Here is a 24489-nt window from a genome sequence, read left to right on the forward strand (position 1 = left end):
TCAGCCAGTTTGGAGTAGGACAGAGTTGTATTTGGCAAGAATAGCCTGGCAGCTGGTGATGCGGAACTGTAACCCTGCTGATGAATAAACCTTGCGACTCATCAAGTCTAGTTTCTTGGCAGTGCAGTCAGGGAGCAGCATTTGAAATGTTGCTGTCTGGCACATTTGGTGGTGGCGTTGACCAACACGGAGTTAGGTAGTAGGTGGGTAAAAAGAAAGTTGGTGGCCTTCGAGGGACTGAAATACCAGCATTCTGCCCTTTTTAGTGTAGGGGCACAAGATGCTGGCATGTGCCACACCGCCTGGGACTGTTGTAATATGGTGGTATGGATGGGTAAGGCCGTACAAGGGGGTCTGGGTGGCTGAAGGATGTCCAGGAATGGTCCTTGGAGTCCTGAACACCTTCCACCATGAAACAGAGAGGTAGCTATATGATGGAGCAGGGACCAGTACTGTGCATGGTCATCTGGTGGTGAGAGGGAAGGCTGAATAAGGGCGTCTTCCGGTGATGACCAAGCGCCTGTAAGGATGGGAGGTTCTGATGGTGCAGCCGGGGCCAATGGGTGCAACTGCGGCCAACAGGACCGACAGTACCAGGCGGGGAGCAGGAGGACGGTCGACGATCAAGTGGGGCTCGTCTGTCATTGGCCGGAGAAGGGAGCCGGGTGGAGGTCCGGAGTGCGGTGGAGTGCTCGAAGAGGGCAACATAAGCGCTGTCGACAGTGTCAGATGCAATAAATGGCCCCAAGTACGCAGAACCAGGTGCGTCAAGCCCGAGGGTCCTGGTGGAGTTGACGGTGCTGAGAATGAAGGTCCCAGTGTCGGCATGGAGGACAGGGCCGACGGTGAGTGATGGCATTTGGAGCAGTGCTCTGTGCATACTCTCTTCAGGGCCAAAGTAGAAGTTGGACCTTCTGCTGTGATGCACGATTTCTCATCATGGCTCGGGGAAGTAACACTGCGTTTTGAGGCAGTCCTCATCAGGGAACTGCCTTTATGCCTGTACTCGTGCTTGTGCACGCAGTAGGGCTTAGGCAGATGCAACAGTGCTGTCAGTGCCACACGTGGGACTCGATGAGGCGCTCACTGCTGGTGATGGACGCTGCGCCCGTGGTTGCATCAGAGCCAGGTCTGGTTGCACACGCAGACGCATTGCTTCCTCCATTAAAAAATTACAGAGACAAAGTTCATGAGCTGCTTGGGTCTGAGACAGGAATGAACAGCTGATGGAGCAGCGGGAAACTATGTGGGCTTCACTCAGGCAGTATAGGCAACGGGTGTGTTCATCACTCACAATGAAGGAGCAAAGGCACGACGCACAATTTTTTAAGCTGGTTTGATGGGACATAGTCCCCGGGCCAGAAGGGAGGAGTCCTCAAGAGGAGAAGTCCAAAGAGAGCACCTAACTGGCTACAATGAATAACGGACAACTAACTAGATAAGAAAACTATATACAATGAAAGGTTAGAAAGCAGTACTCTTAGGTGGCTAAAAGCACAGAGGAACAGGAGTTCAGACTCTGGCCATGTGGCAGTACGAGAAAACTGGAGTGGCATCGACCCGTGTAGCCTCTTAAGCCTTGGACGCACCACGTGCCCGATGCAGGATACATGCGCGGGTCAATGGGCACTACTATGAATAGTTCCTGCTCCGGCACATGGCACGCATGCGCACCTGCATTTGGAATCCACGCAGGGATCATTACTCGAAAAACAGTTACCTACCACTTCCATAATTGTTGTTCTTTGAGATATAGTGCACATGTCCATTCCATTTTAGGCATCCATGTGTCAATGCACCAGAGCCAGAGAACTTTTTTATCAAAGCGGTACCTTTCAGGGCAGCACATGTGCCTTTCACAAACTCACAGAATCAAAGGATCAGAGAAATTTAGGGTTTGAAGGGACCTTCAAAAGTCATCAATTCCAACCCCGTGTGCTATGGCAGGACCAAGTAATCCCTAGGTGTTTGTCCAACTTGTTTTTTAAAACTTCCAATGATGGAGATTCCACAACCTTCCTTGGAAACATACTCTAAAGCTTAACTGTTCTTAGAAAGCTTTTCCTAATATCTAACTTAAATCTCCCTTCCTGCAGTTTAAGCCCATTACTTCTTGTCCCTCCTTCAGTGGACATGGAGAACAACTGATCTCTGTCCTCTTTATAACAGTGCTTGAAGTCTTGTCAAGACTAAACATGCCCAGTTCTTTATAAACCTTACTGGGAAGCCAGGTTTTCTAAATCTTTTATTATTTTTGTTGCTCTCCTCTGGACTCTCTCCAATTCATCCACTTTCTCCTAATGTGTTGTACCAAAAGTTGGACATAAAACTCCACCTGAGGCCTCACCAGCGCCGAATACACTGTGACAATTACCTCTCACGACATACATTAGACACTCCTGTTAATACACCCCAGAATAATATTAGCCTTTTTCAAAGCTGCATCACATTGTTGACTCAAATGCAAATTATGCTCCACTATAATCCCCAGATCTTTCTCAGAAGCACTGCCACATATCCAGTTATTCCTGATTTTGTAGTTGTGCATTTGATTTCTCCTTCCTATGTAAAGTACTTTGCACTTGTCTTTACTGAATTTCATCTTGTTTAATACAGACCAATTCTCCAATTTGTCAAGGGCATTTTGATTTCTAATACTGTCCTTCAAAGTGTTTGTGACCCCTCCCAACTTGGGGTTATCTGTAAATTTTATAAGCATACCTCCAACTCCCGTATCCAAGTCATTAATGGAAATACTGAATAACTGGACCCAGGACAGACCCCTGCCGGACTCCACTAGATATGCCCTCCCACTCGGACAGCGAACTATCAATAACTCTGAGTATGGTTTTTCAATCAGTTGTGCACTCACCTTACAGCAATTCATCTAGATCACATTTTCCTAGTTTCCCTGTGTCAAATGCCTTACTAAAATCAAGAAATATCACATCTACTGCTTCCACCCTGCCCCTCCCATCAGCTAGGCAAGAAACCTGTCAAAAAAGGAAATTAGGCTAGTTTGGCATGAGTTGTTCTTGATAAATCCATGCTAGCTATTCCTTACAACCCTAGTATCCTCCAGGTGCTTACAAGTTGTTTAGTCATTTGTTTCAGTATCTTTCTAAGTACTGAAGTTAGGCTGACTGGCTTATAATTCCCTGGGTCTTCTTTGTTCTTCTTTTATAACAAGGGTTTGCCCTTCTCTAGTTTTCTGGGACCTCACGTGATCTCCAGGAGTTCCTAAAAAAACTGCTAATGGTTCTGAGATTGCTTTAGCTCAGAGGTTCTCAACCTGTGGGTCAGGACCCCCAAAATGAGACATAACCCTATTTTAATGGGTTAGCCAGGGCTGGCTTAGACTTGCTGGGGCCCAGGGCTGAAGACCGAGCCCAAGCCTCACCATCAAAGGTCAAAACCTGAGGGTTTCAGCCCTGTGTGTTGGGACTCAGGTTACAGGCCTTGGGCTTCAGCTTTGCTCCCCCCAACCCCATCCCTGGACAGCAGGGCTTGGGCAGGCTCAGGCTTCCATCTGGCCTCCTAGGGTCATGTCGTAATTTTTATTGCCAGAAGGGGGTCGCGGTGCAATGAAGTTTGAGAACCTCTGCTTTAGCTAGTTCCTTAAGTACCCTAGGATGAATTTCATCAGGCCCTGCTGACTTGAATGCATCTAACTTATCTAAATATTCTTTAACTTGTTCTTTCCCTATTCTGGCTTGTGTTCCTTTCCCCTTGTTGTTAGTACTGAGTATCTGGTCATCATTAACCTTCCAATAAAGGCTGAAGCAAAACAGACACTGAACACCTGTGTTACCGAGAGGGAAGCAGGAAGTGAGTCATCCTACATGGGCAACAAATATGGTACTGACAAACACAGGAGGTCCTGTGCTGCTGTGTATGCTGCAGGCATGCTTGGTACCAACAAAGCTGTTTACAAAGTTGGTGCTGCAGACAAAGACAGCAATCTCGACAGTGTCTGATCAGGTTCCTGAGCTGATGACTCAAGAAAATCCAAGTGTGGTACTGGGGACCATCTTGCAAAGGCTGCCCTAACCTCAGTACTCGGCTTCTCATGGTGGGCCAATGGGGACTAAGCCCTTGAAGAAAAAGCAGGATTGCCTGCTTCTTGCAGGGCCCTAGAGAGAGAATGTCTTCTATCAGACACCCTTCAATATGGGGTGCCACTAAGTCTGGCAGTGCACTGAGAAAGGTGTGGAATCTGAGTCTCCACACACCAAAAGGTTCAGTACTGAATGTGGGCATAAAGCTGCCTCCATAAGAATGTCTCTGACCCAACTAATCTCTTTCTTTGTCTTGGTCCAGAGAGTGAATCCCTTTCAGATAGGGCATTTACACCTAATGTGACCATCACTGTGGCACTTTATGCAGCTGGAGTGGGGATCACTGACTGGCATCAACTTACAGAATTTGAAGTCCAGAGACTTCGGCAGGTCCCAGTTCGAAGCGATATCAGAAAGGTTCACATTACTCTTCAGATTGCTTTTTTTCGCCACCTTTACTTTTATGTTTTACCCATATCAGCTTTAACATGCTGTGACAAAGTTCCTCCTCTACCTTGGTGGTCCTGCACTTATTGGCAGATTTGCTCTCCTCAGTGATCTCCCCCACAGTCTGGATCAGCTCCTCCTGTGTCTGATCAGGGGGAACTAGGGCCCGCCCTCCACTCCGGGTTCCAGCCCAGGGCCCTATGGATTTGCAGCTGTCTATAGTGCCTCTTGTAACAGCTGTGTGACAGCTACATCTCCCTGGGCTACTTCCCCAAGGCCTCCTCCAAACACCTTCTTTATCCTCACCACAGGACCTTCCTCCTGGTGTCTGATAACGCTTGTACTCCTTAGTCCTCTAGCAGCACACCCTCTCAGTCTCAGCTCCTTGTGTCTCTTACTCCCAGCTCCTCACACGCACTTCCTCTCCTCTGGCTCCTCCCCATCTGACTGGAGAGAGCTCCTTTTAAAACCCAGGTGCCCTGATTAGCCTGCCTTGATTGGCTGCAGGTGTTCTAATCAGCTTGTCTGCCTTAATTGGTTCTAGCAAGTTCCTGCCTACTCTAGTGCAGCCCCTGCTCTGGTCACTCAGGGAACAGAAAACTACTCACCCAGTGACCAGTATATTTGCCCTCTACCAGACTCCTGCACCCCACTGGCCTGGGTCTGTCACAATGCCTTTGAGTAAGATTAAGAAACTAATATATATTCAACATGACCATTATAAGGCATATGCTTAAAGAAAGAAATGTCTATTTTGATACATGAACACAGAAACAGATAAATGTAATAATCTGTGATAGCATAAATAATTTCAGTTACCTGTTATTTGCTAAGTTTTCCAGGCAGCCTTCGATGAATCTCATTCGGATCTGCCTATCAGTAAACCAGCACACTAAGGAACAGAGCAGCTTCTCTGCTTCATTTATTAATCCCTCAGAGAGATGAATCTACAGAAAGTAAGAGAAAAGATATTGACAAGTATCTATTTATTTTCTTTCGGTAGATATTCTTTTCTGATATTTAACTTACTGCATCTTCATCCTGGACCAGATCCCACAAAAGAGTATTTCCCTTCTTACAAACATTATCCAAGTTAATATCCGTCACTGCGTTGCTATTGTACTGGTGTTTATGAACTGCTGGCCCTAAGCAAAACACAGACGCTATTATTGAATATGCACAAAGAAACACCTAATTTGAATAATCCAAAATCCAAAAAAAGTATAGTTGAAGACTTTCTGCACACATGGAGACACTCAAAAGAAAACCAAGGCAACATAACCATGCAAGAATGATTAACCTAAAGCTCATAGTTTGTCCTTGCTAATGGAAGATATACTCGCATACATGTTTTAAAAAAAAAAATTAAAAAAAAAAAATCAATCTGTAGACCTGAGGACTGGAGTCTTCATAAACAACCATCATGGCGAGGACACAATGAATGTCAAAATTTTCCTCCCTTATATTGTACTGTGATTTTTAAGCGGTCTCTTCCATCCAACAGAGCAACAATAAAACCAGGAATTTAGCTTTCCACCAAAAAATTATTATTTCAGTAACAGATTTTCTTAAAACCACTCTTTTGCATCTGGAATCCATAATGAACAAATACTGATAGGTGCAGTTTTGCTTCTTAAATTGAGCACCACTGATAACTGATAACATTTAGATGTCTAAGAAACTAATATGTTTAAAATACATCAGTTCTATCTGCGTACAATAGTATGTACTAGGCTACAATTATTTGCACGTGCAAAATTAAAGATATCAAAAGGAAACTAGGATAAGGTCCTTTTCAAATTCATAATTTGGGTATTCACAAGGAAAAACAACTGGATAAGATCTCAAGCAGAATGCTAAAAAAGTGATCGATAGTCCACTAGTTTTTATTTTATCTTGCATACAAATCATTTGACAATAGAAATGAAAGAAAACATATAGAGAAATATATTTATATAGCATATGACGGGTACAAAGAAATCCTTTGAAATAATACAGCATCTTCCACATTGTTAATAGTTTTACACACTTTGTGCATGCTCACACATTACTGGGGGGAGTTGGCTGGTGGTTTGTTTGTTCGTTCATTTTCTTAAAATTACCTGTTTGTTGAAATTACTGGAGAGTTTATTTTTAAAAAGACAAAATTCAAGTTAGAAGTAAAGAAAAAGGGTTGGTTTTTTTTTTTTCTTACTATTACTAACTCTTACCTTGACTAAGGTGTTCATGGTAGATAGAAGCAAGGTTAGGAAGGTGCTGTTGAAGATGAGACGTTAGCTCAGCATGTGAATTAATCTGTACAAGTTCTTCTTCACAACCAGACTCTTCACCATCAAAATCAGCCATATTTTTTTCAGATTTTGCACTAACCTGGGAACTACTACAACTGACATCATCTGCACTTAGCATATCATCAACCATGTGTCTGTAAAATACAGACAAGCATTAAAATGAATAATTTCAGAAACATGTTTTGTACAATAAAGCTAATTTTATAAATTTCAATTACTATATATTTCAGATATAATTTATCACAACAGATGAAATAAAAAATATTTTTATTAGAGCTGTCAAGCAATTTTAAAAAATCACGACTAATTGCGCAGTTAACAATAGAATATCGTTTATTTTAAATATTTTTGCATGTTTACTACATTTTCAAATATATTAATTTCAGTTACAACAGAGAATACCAAGTGTACAGTGCTCACTTTTTATTTATTTTTTATTACAAATATTTGCACTGTATAAAACAAAAAAATATATTTTTCAATTCACCTCAAACAAGTCATGTAGTGCAATATCTATCATGAAAGTTGAGCTTGCAGAGGTAAAATTATGTTTAAAAAAACAGCATTCAAAAATAAAACAATGTAAAACTTTAGAGCCTACAGGTTCACTTCTTGGTCAGCCAATAACTCAGACAAACAAGGTTGGTTACAATTTGCAGGAGGTAATGCTGCTTACTTCTTGTTTAAAATGTTACTTGAAAGTGAGAACAAGCATTCTCATGGCACTGTTGTAGCTGGCGTTGCAAGATATTTACGTGCCAGATGCACTAAAGATTCATATATCCCTTCATGCTTCAACCACCATTCACAGAATCATAGAATATTGGGGTTGGAAGGGACCTCAGGAGGTCATTAGTCCAATCCCTGCTCAAAGCAGGACCAATCCCCAACTAAATCATCCCAGCCAGGGCTTTGTCAAGCCTGACCTTAAAAACCTCTAAGGAAGGAGATCCCACCACCTCCCTAGGTAACCCATTCCAGTGCTTCACCATCCTCCTGATGAAAAAGTTTTTCCTAATATCCAACCTAAACCTCCCCTACTGCAATTTGAGATCATTACTCCTTGTTCTGTCATCTGCTCCCACTGAGAACAATCTAGATCCCTCCTCTTTGAAACCCTCTTTCAGGTAGTTGAAAGCAGCTGTCAAATCCCCCCTCATTCTCTTCTGTAGAATAAACAATCCTAGGGTAAGTCTACACTACGGGATAATTCCGATTTTACATAAACTGGTTTTATAAAACAGATTGTATAAAGTCGAGTGCACACGGCCACACTAAGCACATTAATTCGGCGGTGTGCGTCCATGGTCCGAGGCTAGCGTCGATTTCCGGAGCGTTGCACTGTGGGTAGCTATTCCGTAGCTATTCCATAGTTCCCGCAGTCTCCCCCACCCCTTAGAATTCTGGGTTGAGAGCCCAGTGGCTGATGGGGCAAAAATCATTGTCGCGGGTGGTTCTGGGTAAATGTCGTCAGTCATTCCTTCCTCCGGGAAAGCAATGGCAGACAATCATTTCGCGCCCTTTTTCCCTGGATTGCCTTGGCAGACGCCATAGCACAGCAACCATGGAGCCCGTTCAGCTTTTTTTTTTTTTTTTTTTTAACAATCACCGTATGTGTACTGGATGCCGCGGACAGAGGCGATATTCCAGCGCTACACAGCAGCATTCATTTGCTTTTGCATGATAGCAGAGACGGTTACCAGTCGTTCTGTACCGTCTGCTGCCAGTGTAATTTGGCAATGAGATGACAGTTATCTGTCCTTCTGTGCTGTCTGCTGCTATCATGGGTGCCCCTGGCTGAGATCGGCGATCAGATCCAGTATCTCCCGTACGGTCCACGCTGGAGCTCTTTTTGGATTTGGGACTGCACTGCCACCTGTGCTGATCAGAGCTCCACGCTGGGCAAACAGGAAATGAAAATCAAAATTTCACAGGGCTTTTCCTGTTTACCTGGCCACTGCATCCAAGTTGAGATTGTTGTCCAGAGCGGTCATAGTGGTGCACTATGGGATACCGCCCAGAGGCCAATACCATTGATTTGCAGCCACACTAACCCTAATCCGATATGGTAATACCGATTTTAGCGCTACTCCTCTCGTCGGGGAGGAGTACAGAAACTGATTTAAAGAGCCCTTTATATCGATATAAAGGGCCTCGTAGTGTGGACGAGTACAGCGTTAAATCAGTTTAACGCTGCTAACATCGGTTTAAACGCGTAGTGTAGACTAGGCCCTAGTTCCATCAGCCTCTCCTCCTAAGTCACGTGTGCTCCAGCCCCCTAGTCATTTTTGTTGCCCTCCGCTGGACTCTTTCCAATTTTTCCACATCCTTCTTGTAGTGTGGGGCCCAAAACTGGACATAGTACTCCAGATGAGGCCTCATCAATATTGAATAGAAGGGAGTGATTATGTCCCTCGATCTGCTGGCAATGCCCCTACTTATACAGCCCAAAATGCCGTTAGCCTTCTAGGCAACAAGGACACACTGTTGATTCATATCCAGCTTCTCATCCACTGTAACCCCTAGGCCCTTTTCTGCAGAACTGCTGCCTAGCCACTCCGTCCCTAGTCTGTAGCAGTGCATGGGATTCTTCCATCCTAAGTGCAGGACTCTGCACTTGTCCTTTTTGAACCTCATCAGATGTCTTTTGGCCCAATCCTCTAATTTGTCTTGGTCTCTCTGTATGCTATCCTTACCCTTCAGCATATCTACCACTCCTCCTAGTTTAGTGTTATCTGCAAACTTGCTGAAGGTGCAGTCCATGCCATCCTCCAGATCATTAATGAGGACATGCTTCCATGCTGATGATGGCTTCTGGTTAATAATGATCCAAAGCAGTGTAGACTGACAGACACATGTTCATTTTCATCATCTGAGTCAGATGCCACCAGCAGAAGGTCGATTTTCTTTTTTGGTGGTTTGGGTTCTGTAATTTCCGCATCAGACTGTTGCTCTTTTAAGATTTTTAAAAGCATGGTCCACACCTCGTTCCTCTCAGATTTTGGAAGGCACATCAGATTCTTAAATCTTGGGCTGAGTGCTGTCGCTATTTTTAGAAATCTTCTTTGTGTTTGTCAATTCTGCTGTGAAAGTGTTTTTAAAAAGAACATGTACTGGGTCATCGTCCGAGACTGCTATAACATGAAGTATATGACAGAATGTGGGTAAAAGAGAGCAGGAGACATACAATTCTCTCCCCAAGGGGTATAGTCACAAATTTAATTGACACATTATTTTTTTAACGAGCATCATAAACATGGAAGCATGTCTATTTGGCATGTAAATACCTTGCAACGCCAGCTACAACAGTGCCTGTTCTCACTTTCAGGTGTTATTGTAATAAGAAGCAGGCAGCAGTATCTCCCATTAATGTAAACAAACTTGTTTATCTTAGCGACTGGCAGAATAAGAAGTAGGACTAAGTGAACTTGTAGGTTCTAGAGTTTTACGCTGTTTTGTTTTTGAGTGCAGTTATGTAACTAAAAAAAATCTGCATTTGTAAATTACACTTTCACAATAAAGAGATTGCACTTCAGTACTTGTATGAAGTGAATTGAAAAATACTATTTCTTTTGTTTATCATTTTTAGAGTACATATATTTGTGATAAAAATAATATAAAGTGAGCACTATGCACTTTGTATTCTGTGTTATAACTGAAATCAATGCTGAAGAAGTAGAAATACATCCAAAAATATTTAATACATTTCAACTAGTATTCTACTGTTATAAGTGCAATTAATTGCAATTAACCTTTTTAATCACGATTAATTTTTGCGAGTTAATCACGCGAGTTAACTGCAATTAATTGACACCCCTAATTTGTATGCAATGAAGCAATTCAACGCAGCACGAGTCAGTTAAGTTTATCTACATGAAGAGATACTTGCGTGTGTATATACAGATAAACACAGATATGAACCACCTGGCAACATAGTTTTTTTCACTATGGAAATTAAAAGGTAACTAAAAAGCAAATCTTCGGCTTCATTAATGAAAGACTAAGTCACCATGTTGTTGTTACTAGCTGAACAAGGTAAATTTGCCAACAGAAGAAACTTAAGGGTTTTCTTCTAGCGTATCTCTTCATCCAGTATAAAAAATTTGTCCTTAATTAGACAATAAAATAGATTGTTGTGCAACTATTTGTAGGGTATTAAAAAAGTAATTATCTGAATGATCCAGGAACATGGCACATCTATAAAAACATGTCTGAACTGTACATTTAGCTATCACTTTTATTGCTATTGTAAAGGAAATTAAAAGAAGCATAACCAACCTACCCATCATGATGGTGATGGTGGTGATGGTGGTGGTGGTGGTGGTGGTGATGCTGTGGCCCAATAAACTGCCGGCAGTTAAATAATTCATTTCCAATGGTTTCCCCAAGGAAGTCCCCTGTATGTGTTATACAAGAATCCTGAGACCCTTGTGATATGTGAGCCGGATTCATTTCCCCTGTCATATCATGTTCTGCATCTTCAGTGTGTGAGCAGGCATCTAGCATTCTAATTCGACTATCCACTGGAGGCATAGACTCAGTGTTAAAAACATGGTCCTTTCCTGACCCATTGCTTGCACCACTCCTATCTGCTGCCCTTTGTGAATCTCCTAAACAAATGCCTGCTTGTGATTCTATCTTCCTGCTTAGTAGCTCTGTGCTCCTACTGTTTTTCTGAGGATTAGGACCCCTGTCTTCCTCCTCTTCCTCATCATCTTCTTTGAGAGCTTCAATATCTGCAATATCTTCTGATTGCACCTCACTCCCTGGACTTCCTGCAGACTGGCTTGCATGACTGGAATTGGCCTCATTACTGGATCCATCACTGTGGCCACTGCTGCTACCAGGACCACTGCTGCCATCCTCACCACTGTTTGCTGTCTCATCAGAACTTCCTTGCATGGACTCCTATAATGTTAAAAAAATTGATTACATCCAAAATAAATTGTAAAACTATATATATAGTTTAATTATATATATAGTATAAATTCAACATTAATAAAATATTTATTAGACAAATTCCAAAATTCTTTAATTGTAAGGATATATATCGAATCTACTGTTTTTCATCCATTCTTCAGGAGTTCTTTCGCTGTGACAGAGTGCTACAAGGTTTGTTTTGACCAAGATTTAGGTACACAAAACATTAAAAAAAATCAAATTACCCTATTCACAATAGATCACATACTTTACACACATATATAGTGTGGAACCAAAGTTCATTCCCACGTTCACACAGTCATTTGCTAAGTAAGAGATGATACAAAATACACTAAAGTAGAGTTTCACTTAAAAATATTTTATGATGCAGTACTCTTTTATTTTATTCTGTCTGTTTACTTAGGGCTAGACTGGGCCTTGGCCTTGACGTCAAGTATCGAGGCTGTAGTAACTTGAAGCAAGGTTTCCTGACCTCCCTCTACAGATATGAGTAAGAAAAGAATATATGCATGCATATCATGAAATGTGTTTGGCCCTTAAAACTATCCGAAAGTCTCAGAAAAATTATTCTCATAACCTATTAATAGCAAATCAATAATTAAATACAGAACATCTATAGTTGTACCTCTGTATCTGAAAGTCGTTGTTGCACATGTTTGTTTCTGTTGATTATCTGCTCCTCCATTTCAATGTCACTACCTCCACTCTGATGGGTGTCACTGTTGTCACTACTTTGAGGACTAGCTGCAGGTGACCCTATTTTAAAAGCATGTTCCCAGTTATGTTATTTTCACTAACCTATACATTAACAGTATTATACATATCTACCTAGTCTCCTTGACGTCAACACCATATTCCTGACAACAACTCAACGGGGGATGTAACTCAAAACGTAAGCTGGACTCATTTAAACACAATATTTTTAAAAGGTAGTCACCACTTTGCTGCAAATCATGAGTTCCAATGTTACTTTTATAATGTGACAGAGATATCAATTTGTCACCTTCTACACAAGAAAGAATTTTCGGCTGACTTCTCATTAAAATATACTTTAAAAATTGCACAAAACTCATCTCTGCTATACAAAGCCTATTGCTCTAGATGGCATTCATGCTATCAAAAAATTATAACTGAGGTTGCAGAGTATTTCTAGTACTCAACTTACAAGGCGATGGGGCTGCCCTTCTGAGCTCTTCTTCCTCTGAAGGGAAAGGAAAAAACAGGAGGGAAACATTCTAAGTGACAGAGCTTCTTTGGGTTCTGCATATCAGTTGCTTATAGTATATAATTAACAGTGGCAAAGGAAGGAAACCTACAATAAAACAGGTCCACAACACCTTCCAAAGTGGCTGTCCGTGAGTGCCTATACAAAGAAGCCTAAGAAAAGAGGACCAGTATGTAATGTCAAGGAATGAAAATTAAATGAAAAATCAGGTAAAGATTTAGAAAATAAAAGAATGAACTACAGCTGTAAACCTTCAACAGAATAGGTGCAGTCAGCAGGTGCTCCATGGAAATCTTTGAAACAGAATAGAATAGAACGTAGGATGTATACGCAGAATTGTTAGTGAATGGAAAGGTTTTCAAAGATGTTCATGAAACTTCAATGTCTCTTTACAGGATATGAGTGGGGACAGGAGTAAACTCTTTGTAATCTTCTTTATTATCCTTGATTTGAAAAGTCTGCCTCAATGATACAGCAGGCCACATTTTCAAATTTTACTTTCATATGGTGTCTACTACCTGAGTTTATGGTTCAAAATTACCAGTTAGCACTGACTGATTAAAAATCAAAGACTAAATGTAATATCTACTTTGGAACAATACATAAACATTACACTGCAAAATATATACTCACCTTTCTTATTTCCCATGGGTAGATTAGTACTGAGTAAAGATGCAAATGAACTCTGTTTTGATAATTGGGCCTTAGCTGCTAGTGCATTATTCCACAGTGCTTTTATAAGCATTGATGCCAAATATAAGGTCTATAAACAAAACCAGATTAACTTTTAGATAATGTTTTAGTACAATGAAATAGCAATTGGTTTTCAATGCAAAAGATACACTTGTTGCTTCTTCTGCACTCCAATATAATGCAACATGAAAATAAATAACTCATAAAAACAAGTGAATGCTTTGTTATACAAAATGGAGAAATGTCTATCAAAAGTTAAAAGCCAGAAAGGCTAATTAAAGATGCATCACAAAAATCCTATTCAGCATAAAAATCCTATTCAGCACATTATTGCGTATTCCTATATTATAAGAATTATGAAGAGAAACAGACTTTTACATGTCCAATGAGCCAGTATCATGTATATTTTCTTTTTCTTGTCACACACGACATTGAAGAAGTTAAAACATGTACTATTGTACTTCAGGGGTTTTTTTGTTTTTACCTGTTCAGTATGAGCACTTGGATGAAGAGTTGAGACTAGATTAAGAAGATGTCTAAGCGGGACAGGGTCCAAGTTCTTGATTAATGAAGGAAACAGATCATGTATATAGCGACTACAATGTTTCAGCTACAAAATACAAACAAAAAGACATAAGAGAGAGGAAAATAAATTTCCAAACATTCATAAAATTGTCTTCATTAAAAAGCTTCTTCACATAAAAATTCGCAGGCAACTTTATCATTCAAAAACTATTCTGAGCAGTATCAAACCTTCTGTTTTTATTTAACCTAGCTTCTCATTAACAAGCACCTGAATTTTGGTAAGATGACATACAAAATCACTGAACTCCCGCTTAGTTTTAAGGTTATAAGAGTTTTGGGGAGATTAAAGAAAACTGTTTAGAACTTATTCTGAATTTTTGATTTAACTATAAATTCAATCAATTAAGTTTTGGGTATAAATTCCTGAGGGACAAAAGAGTACAGGTCTGTCGCATCTTAGAAGCATTTAACATGCGTGATTTCAGCTTTACGCAGTCGGCAAAACAAAGAAAAAAACAAAAACAAAGAAAGAGAAAAAAATAACAGTTTAAATACTGTTTCTGTAGTGCGGGTGATTCCGCGTACCATTACACTCAAGGTAATTTTGACTATACGTGATTTTCGCTTTACACGCTGACTGCGGACACAGCAAATCCTAACAATCCAGTGCCAATGATTGTTCCACATCACAGGAAATTTCCCACCTACAAGGCAGGTGATGACACTGAGGCCTTCTTAGAAAATTTTGAAAGGGCCTGTCTTGGATACAGCATCCTTGAAGATCAGTACATGGTAGAGCTGAGGTCACAGCTCAGTGGACCCTTAGCAGAGGTGGCAGCTAAAATGCCCAAGGACAGAATGAACGATTATAAACTGTTTCAAACCAAGGCCAGATTCAGAATGAGGATAACCCCGGATCATGCCCGTCAGCATTTCAGAACCCAAAAGTGGAAACCAGATGTGTCATTTCCCAAACACGCCTACTACGCTGGGAAAAATTATGAGGCCAGGATATCAGGAAATAGTGTTAAATCCTTGGACGAACTGCATCTCCTCATACAAATGGAGCAGTTCTTGGATGGTGTTCCTGAGGACTTAACACGGTACATACAAGATGGAAAACCCAAAAATCTCACCGAGGCAGGGGAGATTGGAGCCACATGGATGGAAGTGGCAAAAAGCAAAAAAGCTACTGTCAAGGGGAATGAATACCCCAGGGGGCACACCGACAATAAACCCTACAACCGAGGGCAGCCAAAGACCCCACCTACAACCCAAGGAAAGCCACAGACGCCCTATTCTTCCACCTCACCAGTCTCCAGTAACCCACCTCGACCCAGTGACCAGTCAGCTGGAAGATGCTTTAAGTGTAATGAACTGGGACATATAAAGGCCAACTGCCCAAAGAACCCCAACCGGGTGCAAGTCATTACACCACCCTCACACCAAAGATCCCCAGGCCCAGATGCCTCTCAAATACCCTTGGAGTGAAGGGAAATTTTGAGAGTGGGCAGAAAGAAGTTTACTGCGTGAACATACATGGGGACACAAGTGTCAGCTATCCACCAATCCTTCGTCGACCCCAAATTCATCAACCCAAAGGCCCAACTGACAATTTACCCCTTCATGTCACAAGCTGTAGACTTGCCTACAGCTGAACTGCCTATCCAGTACAAAGGCTGGTCAGGAAGGTGGACTTTTGCAGTCTATGACAATTATTCCATCCCTATGCTACTGGGGGAAGACTTGGCCAACCAGGTGAAGTGGGCCAAGAGAGTGGGAATGGTTACACGTAGCCAAACCAGGCAAGCTTTCAGACCCATTCCTGTTCCTGAGCCGTCCACAGAGGCCCTATCTGTGTTACAAGAGACCCAGACAGAGGTAGTGGACCCGGATCCCATGCCAACAACAGAAACAGCCACAGTGCTTCCAGTCCCAGACCAGGAACTGGAAAAGCAGCCAGCACCAGAACTGGTGCCAGCACTGACGACAGTGCTTGCAAATCCATCTTCAACCCCAATGCCAGAGGACGCCAGCGACCCTGAACTGGCAGAAGCAGCAGACAACCACACCCAAGAGGCTCAGCCAGAGCCTGAAATAACCCCTGGTGCACCAGCGGAAAGCGGCTCACCACCAACGGAAACAACCCCATCACCTACATCGCTTCCAGAGGGACAAAGCCCAAGCCCCCAGTCTGAGGAAGAACTGGTGTCCCCAGCCTCAAGGGAACAGTTCCAGACTGAACAGGAAGCAGATGACAGCCTTCAAAAAGCTTGGGCGGTGGCACGGAGCACCCCACCGCCTCTCAGCTCTTTTAATCGATCCCAGTTTGTTGTAGAACAAGGACTTTTATACAAGGAGACTCTTTCTGGTGGACACCAGGAAGACTGGCATCCTCAAAAACAACTGGTGGTTCCAACTAAGTACCAGGGAAAGCTCTTAAGCTTAGCCCATGATCATCCCAGTGGCCATGCTGGGGTGAACAGAACCAAAGACAGACTGGGGAAGTCCTTCCACTGGGAGGGGATGGGCAAGGACGTTGCCAAGTATGTCCGGTCTTATGAGCTATGCCAAAGAGTGGGAAAACCCCAAGACCAGGTCAAGGCCCCTTCTCCAGCCACTCGTAATTGAGGTCCCGTTTCAGCGAGTAGCTGTGAATATTCTGGGTCCTTTCCCAAAAAAAGACACCAGAGGAAAGCAGTACGTACTGACTTTTGTGGACTTTGCTACCCGATGGCCGGAAGCAGTAGCTCTAGGCAACACCAGGGCTAAAGCTGTGTGCCAGGCCCTAACTGATATTTTTGCCAGGGTAGGTTGGCCCTCCGACATCCTTACAGATTCAGGAACTAATTTGCCACCCCGTACCACCATCAAACCAATGGCCTGGTCGAAAGGTTTAATGGAACTTTGGGGGCCATGATACGTAAATTCGTCCACGAACACTCCAACAATTGGGACCTAGTGCTGCAGCAGTTGCTTTTTGCCTACAAGGCTGTACCATATCCCAGTTTAGGGTTTTCACCGTTTGAACTTGTGTATGGTCACGAGGTTAAGGAGCCATTACAGTTGGTGAAGCAGCAATGGAAGGGGTTTACATCTTCTCCAGGGACTAATATTCTGAACTTTGTAAGCAACCTACAAAACACTCTCCGACACTCTTTAGCCCTTGCTAAAGAAAACCTAAAGGATGCTCAGGAAGAGCAAAATGCCTGGTATGACAAACATACCAGAGAACGTTCCTTCAAGGTAGGAGACCAGGTCATGGTCTTGAAGGCGCAACAGGCCCATAAGATGGAAGCATCATGGGAAGGGCCATTCACGGTCCAAGAGTGCCTGGGAACTGTGAACTACCTCATAGCATTTCCCAATTCCTCACTAAAACCCAGAGTGTACTATGTTAATTCTCTCAAGCCTTTCTATTCCAGGGACTTACAGGTTTGTCAGTTTACAGTCCAGGGAGATGATGCTGAGTGGCCTGAAGGTGTCTACTACGAAGGGAAAAAAGACGGTAGCGTGGAAGAGGTGAACCTCTCCACAACCCTGGAACGTCTGCAGCGGCAACAAATCAAGGAGCTGTGCACTAGCTTCGCCCCATTGTTCTCAGCCATCCCAGGACGGACTGAACGGGCATACCACTCCATTGACACAGGTAATGCTCACCCCATTAGAACACCACCCTACCGGGTGTCTCCTCACGCCCAAGCTGCTATAGAACGGGAGATCCAGAACATGCTACAGATGGGTATAATATGCTCATCAACCAGTGCATGGGCATCTCCAGTGGTTCTGGTACCCAAACCGGATGGGGAAATACGCTTTTGCGTGGACTACCGTAAGCTAAATGTGGTAACTCGTCCAGACAACTATCCAATGCCACACACCGATGAGCTATTGGAAAAGTTGGGACGTGCCCAATTCATATCTACAATAGACTTAACCAAGGGGTACTGGCAAGTACCGCTAGACGAACCTGCCAAGGAAAGGTCAGCATTCGTCACCCATGTGGGGGTGTATGAATTTAATGTCCTTCCTTTCGGGCTGTGAAATGCACCCGCCACCTTCCAGAGGCTGGTAGATGGTCTACTAGCAGGACTGGGCGAATATGCAGTTGCCTACCTCGATGATGTGGCCATTTTTTCTGACTCCTGGCCCGAACACCTAGAACACCTGGAAAAGGTCTTTGAGCGCATCTGGCAGGCCAGACTAACTGTTAAGGCCAAAAAGTGTCAAATAGGCCAAAACAGAGTAACTTACCTGGGACACCAGGTGGGTCAAGGAACCATAAACCCCCTACAGGCCAAGGTGGATGCTATCCAAAAGTGGCCTGTCCCAAAGTCAAAGAAACAGGTTCAATCCTTCTTAGGCTTGGCCGGGTACTACAGGCGATTTGTACCACACTACAGCCAAATCGCTGCCCCACTGACCGACCTGACCAAAAAGACCCAGCCAAATGCTGTTAAGTGGACTGATGAGGACCCAACTTAAGGCAACGCTCATGTCTGACCCTGTGCTCAGGGCCCCAGACTTTGACAAGCCATTCCTAGTCACCACAGATGCCTCTGAGCGTGGTATAGGAGCAGTTCTCATGCAGTAAGCAACAGATCACAACTTCCATCCTGTCGTGTTTCTCAGCAAGAAACTGTCTGAGAGGGAAAGTCACTGGTCAGTCAGTGAAAAGGAATGCTACGCCATTGTGTACGCCCTGGAAAAGCTACGCCCACACGTTTGGGGACGGCGGTTCCAGCTACAAACTGACCATGCTGCGCTAAAGTGGCTTCATACTGCCAAGGGGAACAACAAGAAACTTCTTCGTTGGAGTTTAGGTCTCCAAGATTTTGATTTTGAAATTCAGCACATTTCAGGAGCTTCTAACCAAGTAGCTGATGTACTCTCTCGTGAAAGTTTCCCAGAATCCAGTAGTTAAAAAGTGTTCTTAAAATGTAAAAGTCTGTTAGTTATATACGTAGTGGCATATGTAAAGGTGCATGTGTTGTATTAATCTGTTTATTTTAAAGTTCTAGGAGGAAATCGCAGCCAGTGAGGTTCCCCACTTTCTGCAATTTGTGAGGCGTGTCATAAACAGATAGCTAAGGGTTAATGTTCTTTTACCTGTAAAGGGTTAACAAAGGGAACCAAACACCTGACCAGAGGACCAATCAGGAAACAAGACTTTTTCAAATCTGGGTGGAGGGAAGTTTTGGGTGTGAGTTCTTTGTTCTTTGTCTTGGTTCAGTGACCCTCTCGGCTCTGAGAGTGATCTTTCTATCTCCAGGCTTTCTAATCTTCTGTTTCCAAGTTGTAAGTACAAGGATAGTAAGACAATTTATATTGGTTTTTTGTATTTACATGTGTGTAATTGCTGAATAGGCTGCCAACTTTCACCTTTGCTTTGAAGGATTAATATATTTTTGTATGGATCAAATACTCAATAAATAAAATACACAATAGTATAATAGGCTCTAGATTTAGGTTAGCAAGTATGTACTTCAAAAATATATCATTTTAAAAAAATGACTTTCATTTTACCATCAGCCTAAAAGAGAAAAATGAGTGGGGGGCAGTCACTGGTCTGTATAGGGGTCAAATGGGAATAAAATGGTGCAAATTATATCTACACAAGGGTGAATTTCATCCAAGCAGAGTAAAAGTCAAGATGTACAATTTAAGAAAAAGAGATTTATGTCACAATTTAGAGGCTGAAGAAGGAGAGACAAGAGATGCCTTAACTCTCAACTTCTCTATTGCCATTTTTATAAAATTATTGCTTTACTAAAAAAAATCATTACAGCCGTCAAATAAATAAAAGTATCAAAATAAGAGTAGGATCCAGTTTTCCCTTAAGAGCCATAATTTCACTATTTTCAGATATATTGAATAAGATAGACATTTTTCTCATCAGCACCTAACTGAAATTAGTTTGCGTCTTTTATTGTATGAGATTTCTAACATGTACATGACTGGAACTGAAAGAATAGTTAAAAAACCATCTGTCTTTGACAAAAGCTAGTATCAAATCTATATGCACTCCTTTTCAACTTTGTGCCCCACTCCTGCAATCACTTAAACATACATATAACTTTATTCACATGAATACAGGTCTGTTTCATCTTATGTTGGGGTTAAGTTCCGCAGTCAACACGTAAAGCGAAAATTGCGTATAGTCAAAATTACATTGAGTGTAATGGCGGGTGGAATCACCCACACTACAGAAAAAGTATTTAAATTGTTATTTTTTTCTTTTTCTTTTTTTCCTTGGTTTTGCTGACCGCATAAAGCTGAAATTGCGCATGTTAAATGTGCCTAAGATACGACAGATCTGCAGTCACACTGATGCCAATGGAACTACTCATATGTATAAAATTATGCATGTTCTTATGTGATTGCAGGATCAGGACCTTAGTTAATAATGAAACAGATCTTTAACAGGTGCCTTCTGACCCTTCTTGTCTTTATCTTCTTACCACCATCATCCAATTGTTGAAATCTCCATTTCAAAATAGTTTGGCTAGATCCAAAACAGCCCTGGGAGAGTGCTGTGACAGGGAAAGCAGCTAATAGGCTGATTGGGAAGCAGCCACAACTGGGCCATGCCCCAATCAGGCCTCAGCTGGCCCTATAAAAGCCAGGAGCAGACACAGTCTCTCTCTGCTTTCAGACAGAGAGAAGTCTGGCTGCTGGGAAGCTCAGGGTATCTAGAGTAAGGCAGGGCGGGGAAAGGCCAGAGGGGCTGGGGAGCTCTAGGCTGGCAACTCCCCCAGGCTGCACGGCCTTGTCCAAGGCCCCACAGAGGTACTGGGTTGCAGAGAAAGGCAGCAGGTCCAAACCCTCCTTGCCAGTGATGAGTAGCTTATACTGCAGTCTGCCCCAGGGAGCAGGGGCTAGTTGGTGACTGGCAGTAGCCTATGACTGAGGCCAGGAAGGGATAGGGGGTAAGGGTTCTCTGAGGAGGGGAGACCCTGAGACTGAGTGTACCGCCAGGGGGCAGCACCCCAGATAATGGGGCACTAGAGTTCAGGAAGGGACATGGGGACAAACAGAAGTGGGAAACTGGATGCAGAGGGCACTCCAAGGCTGGAAACAAGCTAATTCCCAAGACACCAGCAGGAGGCGCCGCAGGGGAGACTCCTGCCCCATTACACTCCAAAAGCAAAAGTTGCATCTTCAAAATTAAGGAACATTTTTGTTTCAACAGTCTAAATAGCTGCACAGTCCAAGTGATATTGTGTGTCTTCTTGCTCTTTCCATTGCTCCGTCTAAGCAGAATACAAGTGGGAAATGCTGATCTTCTAAACCAATGACTCTCAACCTTTTTGGGTTCAGGACCCGTCTGTAAATGTTTATGGCCTGTCATGACCCTGTAAATAGTCTGGGGGTAGTTTTCAGTTGGATTCTGCCTTGTACTCACCCCACAGTGGCAGCTCCTGAAGCTCTCGTGCTGTGAGGCTAGCTAGGTTTGACTCTCCATTCCAGGCATTGCAACCTTCGGGGTTGCAGCACCACTCAGGTGGAGTTGTGACCCGGCTCATGGGGTTGCAGTACCTCTCACTTAAATTTGGCCTACCAGGACTCTTATTATCATGACAGCTGGGCCAAACCAGAGTGGTGCTGGAACCCCAAGAGGTTGTATTGCTCAGTACCTGGAGCAGGGAGGCGAGCCCAGACATCCCCATGGGACAGGAGCTGCCACACAATCCTTTGAAACATTCTGGTGACTGAATTTTGGGTCCCGACCCACAGGTGGAGAAACCCTGTTCTAAACTCTTTTCAAAGCAGCAGTTTAGACCTGCTAGGTTCTTATAGCAAAAATTGAAACTTTTTGAGCAAGAAGCAAAGAAAGAAATAAGTCTCATATCTGGAATATACTATTGTTAAGGAAAGTTTATTTTATATTTAGTGAGCACTGATAACAAACACCAAATTTAAACTTAAAAAAGTTTCTATTTCCAATCCCTATTTCAGCAGTTCAGAGGGCTTTTTTCATCTTTATTTCCCTACTTAACAGAACACACATAATGCAATTCTATGAAAAATACATTAATGCAACTTTATGCCTGGGAAATTAAACACACAAAAGGCAAGAAATGCAGACTTAAGAGCTAATTAACAGCTGCAGCTTAAACTTCTGCCAGTGGATGAGACCTACTGATACTGATGTGGTTACTGTTTGTGAAAGCAACAATGAAAGCAGGCTATAACTTAAAAATTATATCAAAAATAAAACGCTAAGTTTTAAATAGATCTTTCAGCTCTCTTCTAATCTACATAGTGAAGCTGCAGCATTGATAATGTTTCTCTTGAAAGTGGAGAAGTTCTTTGGCTTAGTACATTAAATACAAATGATGCTTTCAGCCTAGATCTCCTTTCTCAGTCCCAGGATTCGGTCATTCTCTCTCCATCTTAGTCTTTCTTCCTTCGATCTCTACTTTTTGAACAAGCAGCACAATTCCCAGAGTTCTGTAGCCTTAAACTCTAACGCCAATGTGTTTCTGCTACTATCCATGGGTCAGGCCCTTTGACAATGATTTAACTATTATATGGGGAAGCAGTAATCAAGATAAAACATCACTTCTTGTCCCTTTTAAACTCTTTGGAATAGTGCTGCTCTGCTAAGAGATTTTTTTTAAAGTTAAAAATGGCAGTTTATCTTCCTTGCTACCTCCATGGAGCTGCATGAATATAAAAGCACCTTGACAAGCACAAAAGCAACAAAACTCATGTCTAAAACCAGGATTCCAACAGTACTGTGGAACTGGAGCGCTTGCCCAAAAGTCTGTGTAGCGAGAAAAGGAAAACAGGTGTATAAGGAAGGAAAATGGGAGAAAGAAATCAGGAGATAACTACAGAGAGATGGTATGGACTCTCTGCATTTAATTAACATGGTCTGCCAAAGATCCGTACCCATTATCAGCTATGAAGAAAAAGAAACTGATATTTCAAACTGCAGAAATGTGATATTAATTAAACAAATATAGGCCTTAATTTTCATTAACACTGTTTTAAGAAATGACATTTTAAAATACATTTTGAGGAGTGGCCTTGGGAAATGTTTGATAAAGAAAGCACTAGCAACCTTCTTCAGACAATCTAATTGCAGGTTTCATTCAAAACCAACTTACAGTAACTAATAACAGAAGAAGCCATCGGTGCCTATTTCTATGAAAACTAACTAAGTATAAAAATATACACATAGGTTTTAATATATCTATTCTGGTGTCAGAAATAAAAGAAATGAAAAATATTCTTGAAAACAGAAAAAATGTATTATAGCCCAAAATTATAATAAATTTAAAAGCACTTCCAAGTCATACAATTTTTGCTTGTAAACAAATATATCTCAATCTTTATTCATTTCTCTGCACTTCACTGAGGTTTCTGACCTTGCATATCGTGTGTGTGTGTTCGTATCAGAATACACAAATGTCTGCATTACTCAAATCTCAAACAAAAAAAGAATTATTGAAAATGATTACTGAATTATTGAAAACATCAGAGTAAACAATAATTCAAACATGTCAGCAAATATGGTCTATCTTTCTGAACGAAAACCTTGATAAATAGTTTGTTCTCAATATACCCAAGGGAAAATTCAATACATCATCTCATTGTTTTCTACAACTTCAAATTTTAGGTTTGCTTTTACAGTAGTAAATATCACAGCCACAGTTTTCCACAGTAGCACTATCAGTGGCAAATTATGGTGCACAAAGGACTCAGACAGTTTCACTAGACAACACAGTAGTAAAAATGCATGAGTCACACCTTATAGCTTCCATCACTGCTATCACTGGCGGAGCTGTGCCTATAGCAAATCAGAGGTGCAAAATTTGCTAGTGTAGATGCAGTATAGGAAAATCTGCATATCTTACACAAGTTGTGGAGATGATTGCATGGCATATGCTGTACCAGTATGGTAAATGACAAACAGGAAAGAGTAAGAAACATTGCTTTGTGAATCTAAGACCAAATGGAATTCAACTGGCTATTTTATTTCCTTCTCACAAATATAAATATTTTATATACCTGCGCTGCTGCCCAAATGCAGTCTATGTGCTGAGTACTAAGTCGCCCTTCAGCTGCAAGAAAATTGAGAATCACTTGGCACTGTTTGATGATCTGCAAAGAGAGAACATATTTAGGATAGATTTAACAGAACAAAGAATTACTCATCCATAAATACATCAAAAATCAGATTATTTTACACAAACCTCAATATGTAAATTTGGTCCAAAAATATGTTCAACCACATTGTTGCTGATAAGCCAGTCTGCAAGCTCTTTTGCAATGGACCTACATATGAAAAAGAGTATTG

The 24489-nt window shown here is 42.0% G+C and overlaps 1 protein-coding gene across 1 annotated transcript in view; it reads right to left on the reverse strand.

Moving 5' to 3' along the window:
- Positions 1-24489, reverse strand: part of USP34 (ubiquitin specific peptidase 34) — a 311265-nt gene that overhangs the window by 188529 nt on the left and 98247 nt on the right. Inside the window, 10 exon segments of the mRNA XM_030557848.1 lie at positions 5325-5452; positions 5535-5650; positions 6716-6930; positions 11079-11704; positions 12363-12493; positions 12903-12938; positions 13596-13725; positions 14140-14265; positions 24201-24293; positions 24386-24467. Coding sequence (XP_030413708.1) covers positions 5325-5452; positions 5535-5650; positions 6716-6930; positions 11079-11704; positions 12363-12493; positions 12903-12938; positions 13596-13725; positions 14140-14265; positions 24201-24293; positions 24386-24467 — 1683 coding nt within the window.

The sequence above is a fragment of the Gopherus evgoodei genome, chromosome 3, assembly GCF_007399415.2.
Source record: "Gopherus evgoodei ecotype Sinaloan lineage chromosome 3, rGopEvg1_v1.p, whole genome shotgun sequence".
Classification (NCBI taxonomy): domain Eukaryota; kingdom Metazoa; phylum Chordata; order Testudines; family Testudinidae; genus Gopherus; species Gopherus evgoodei.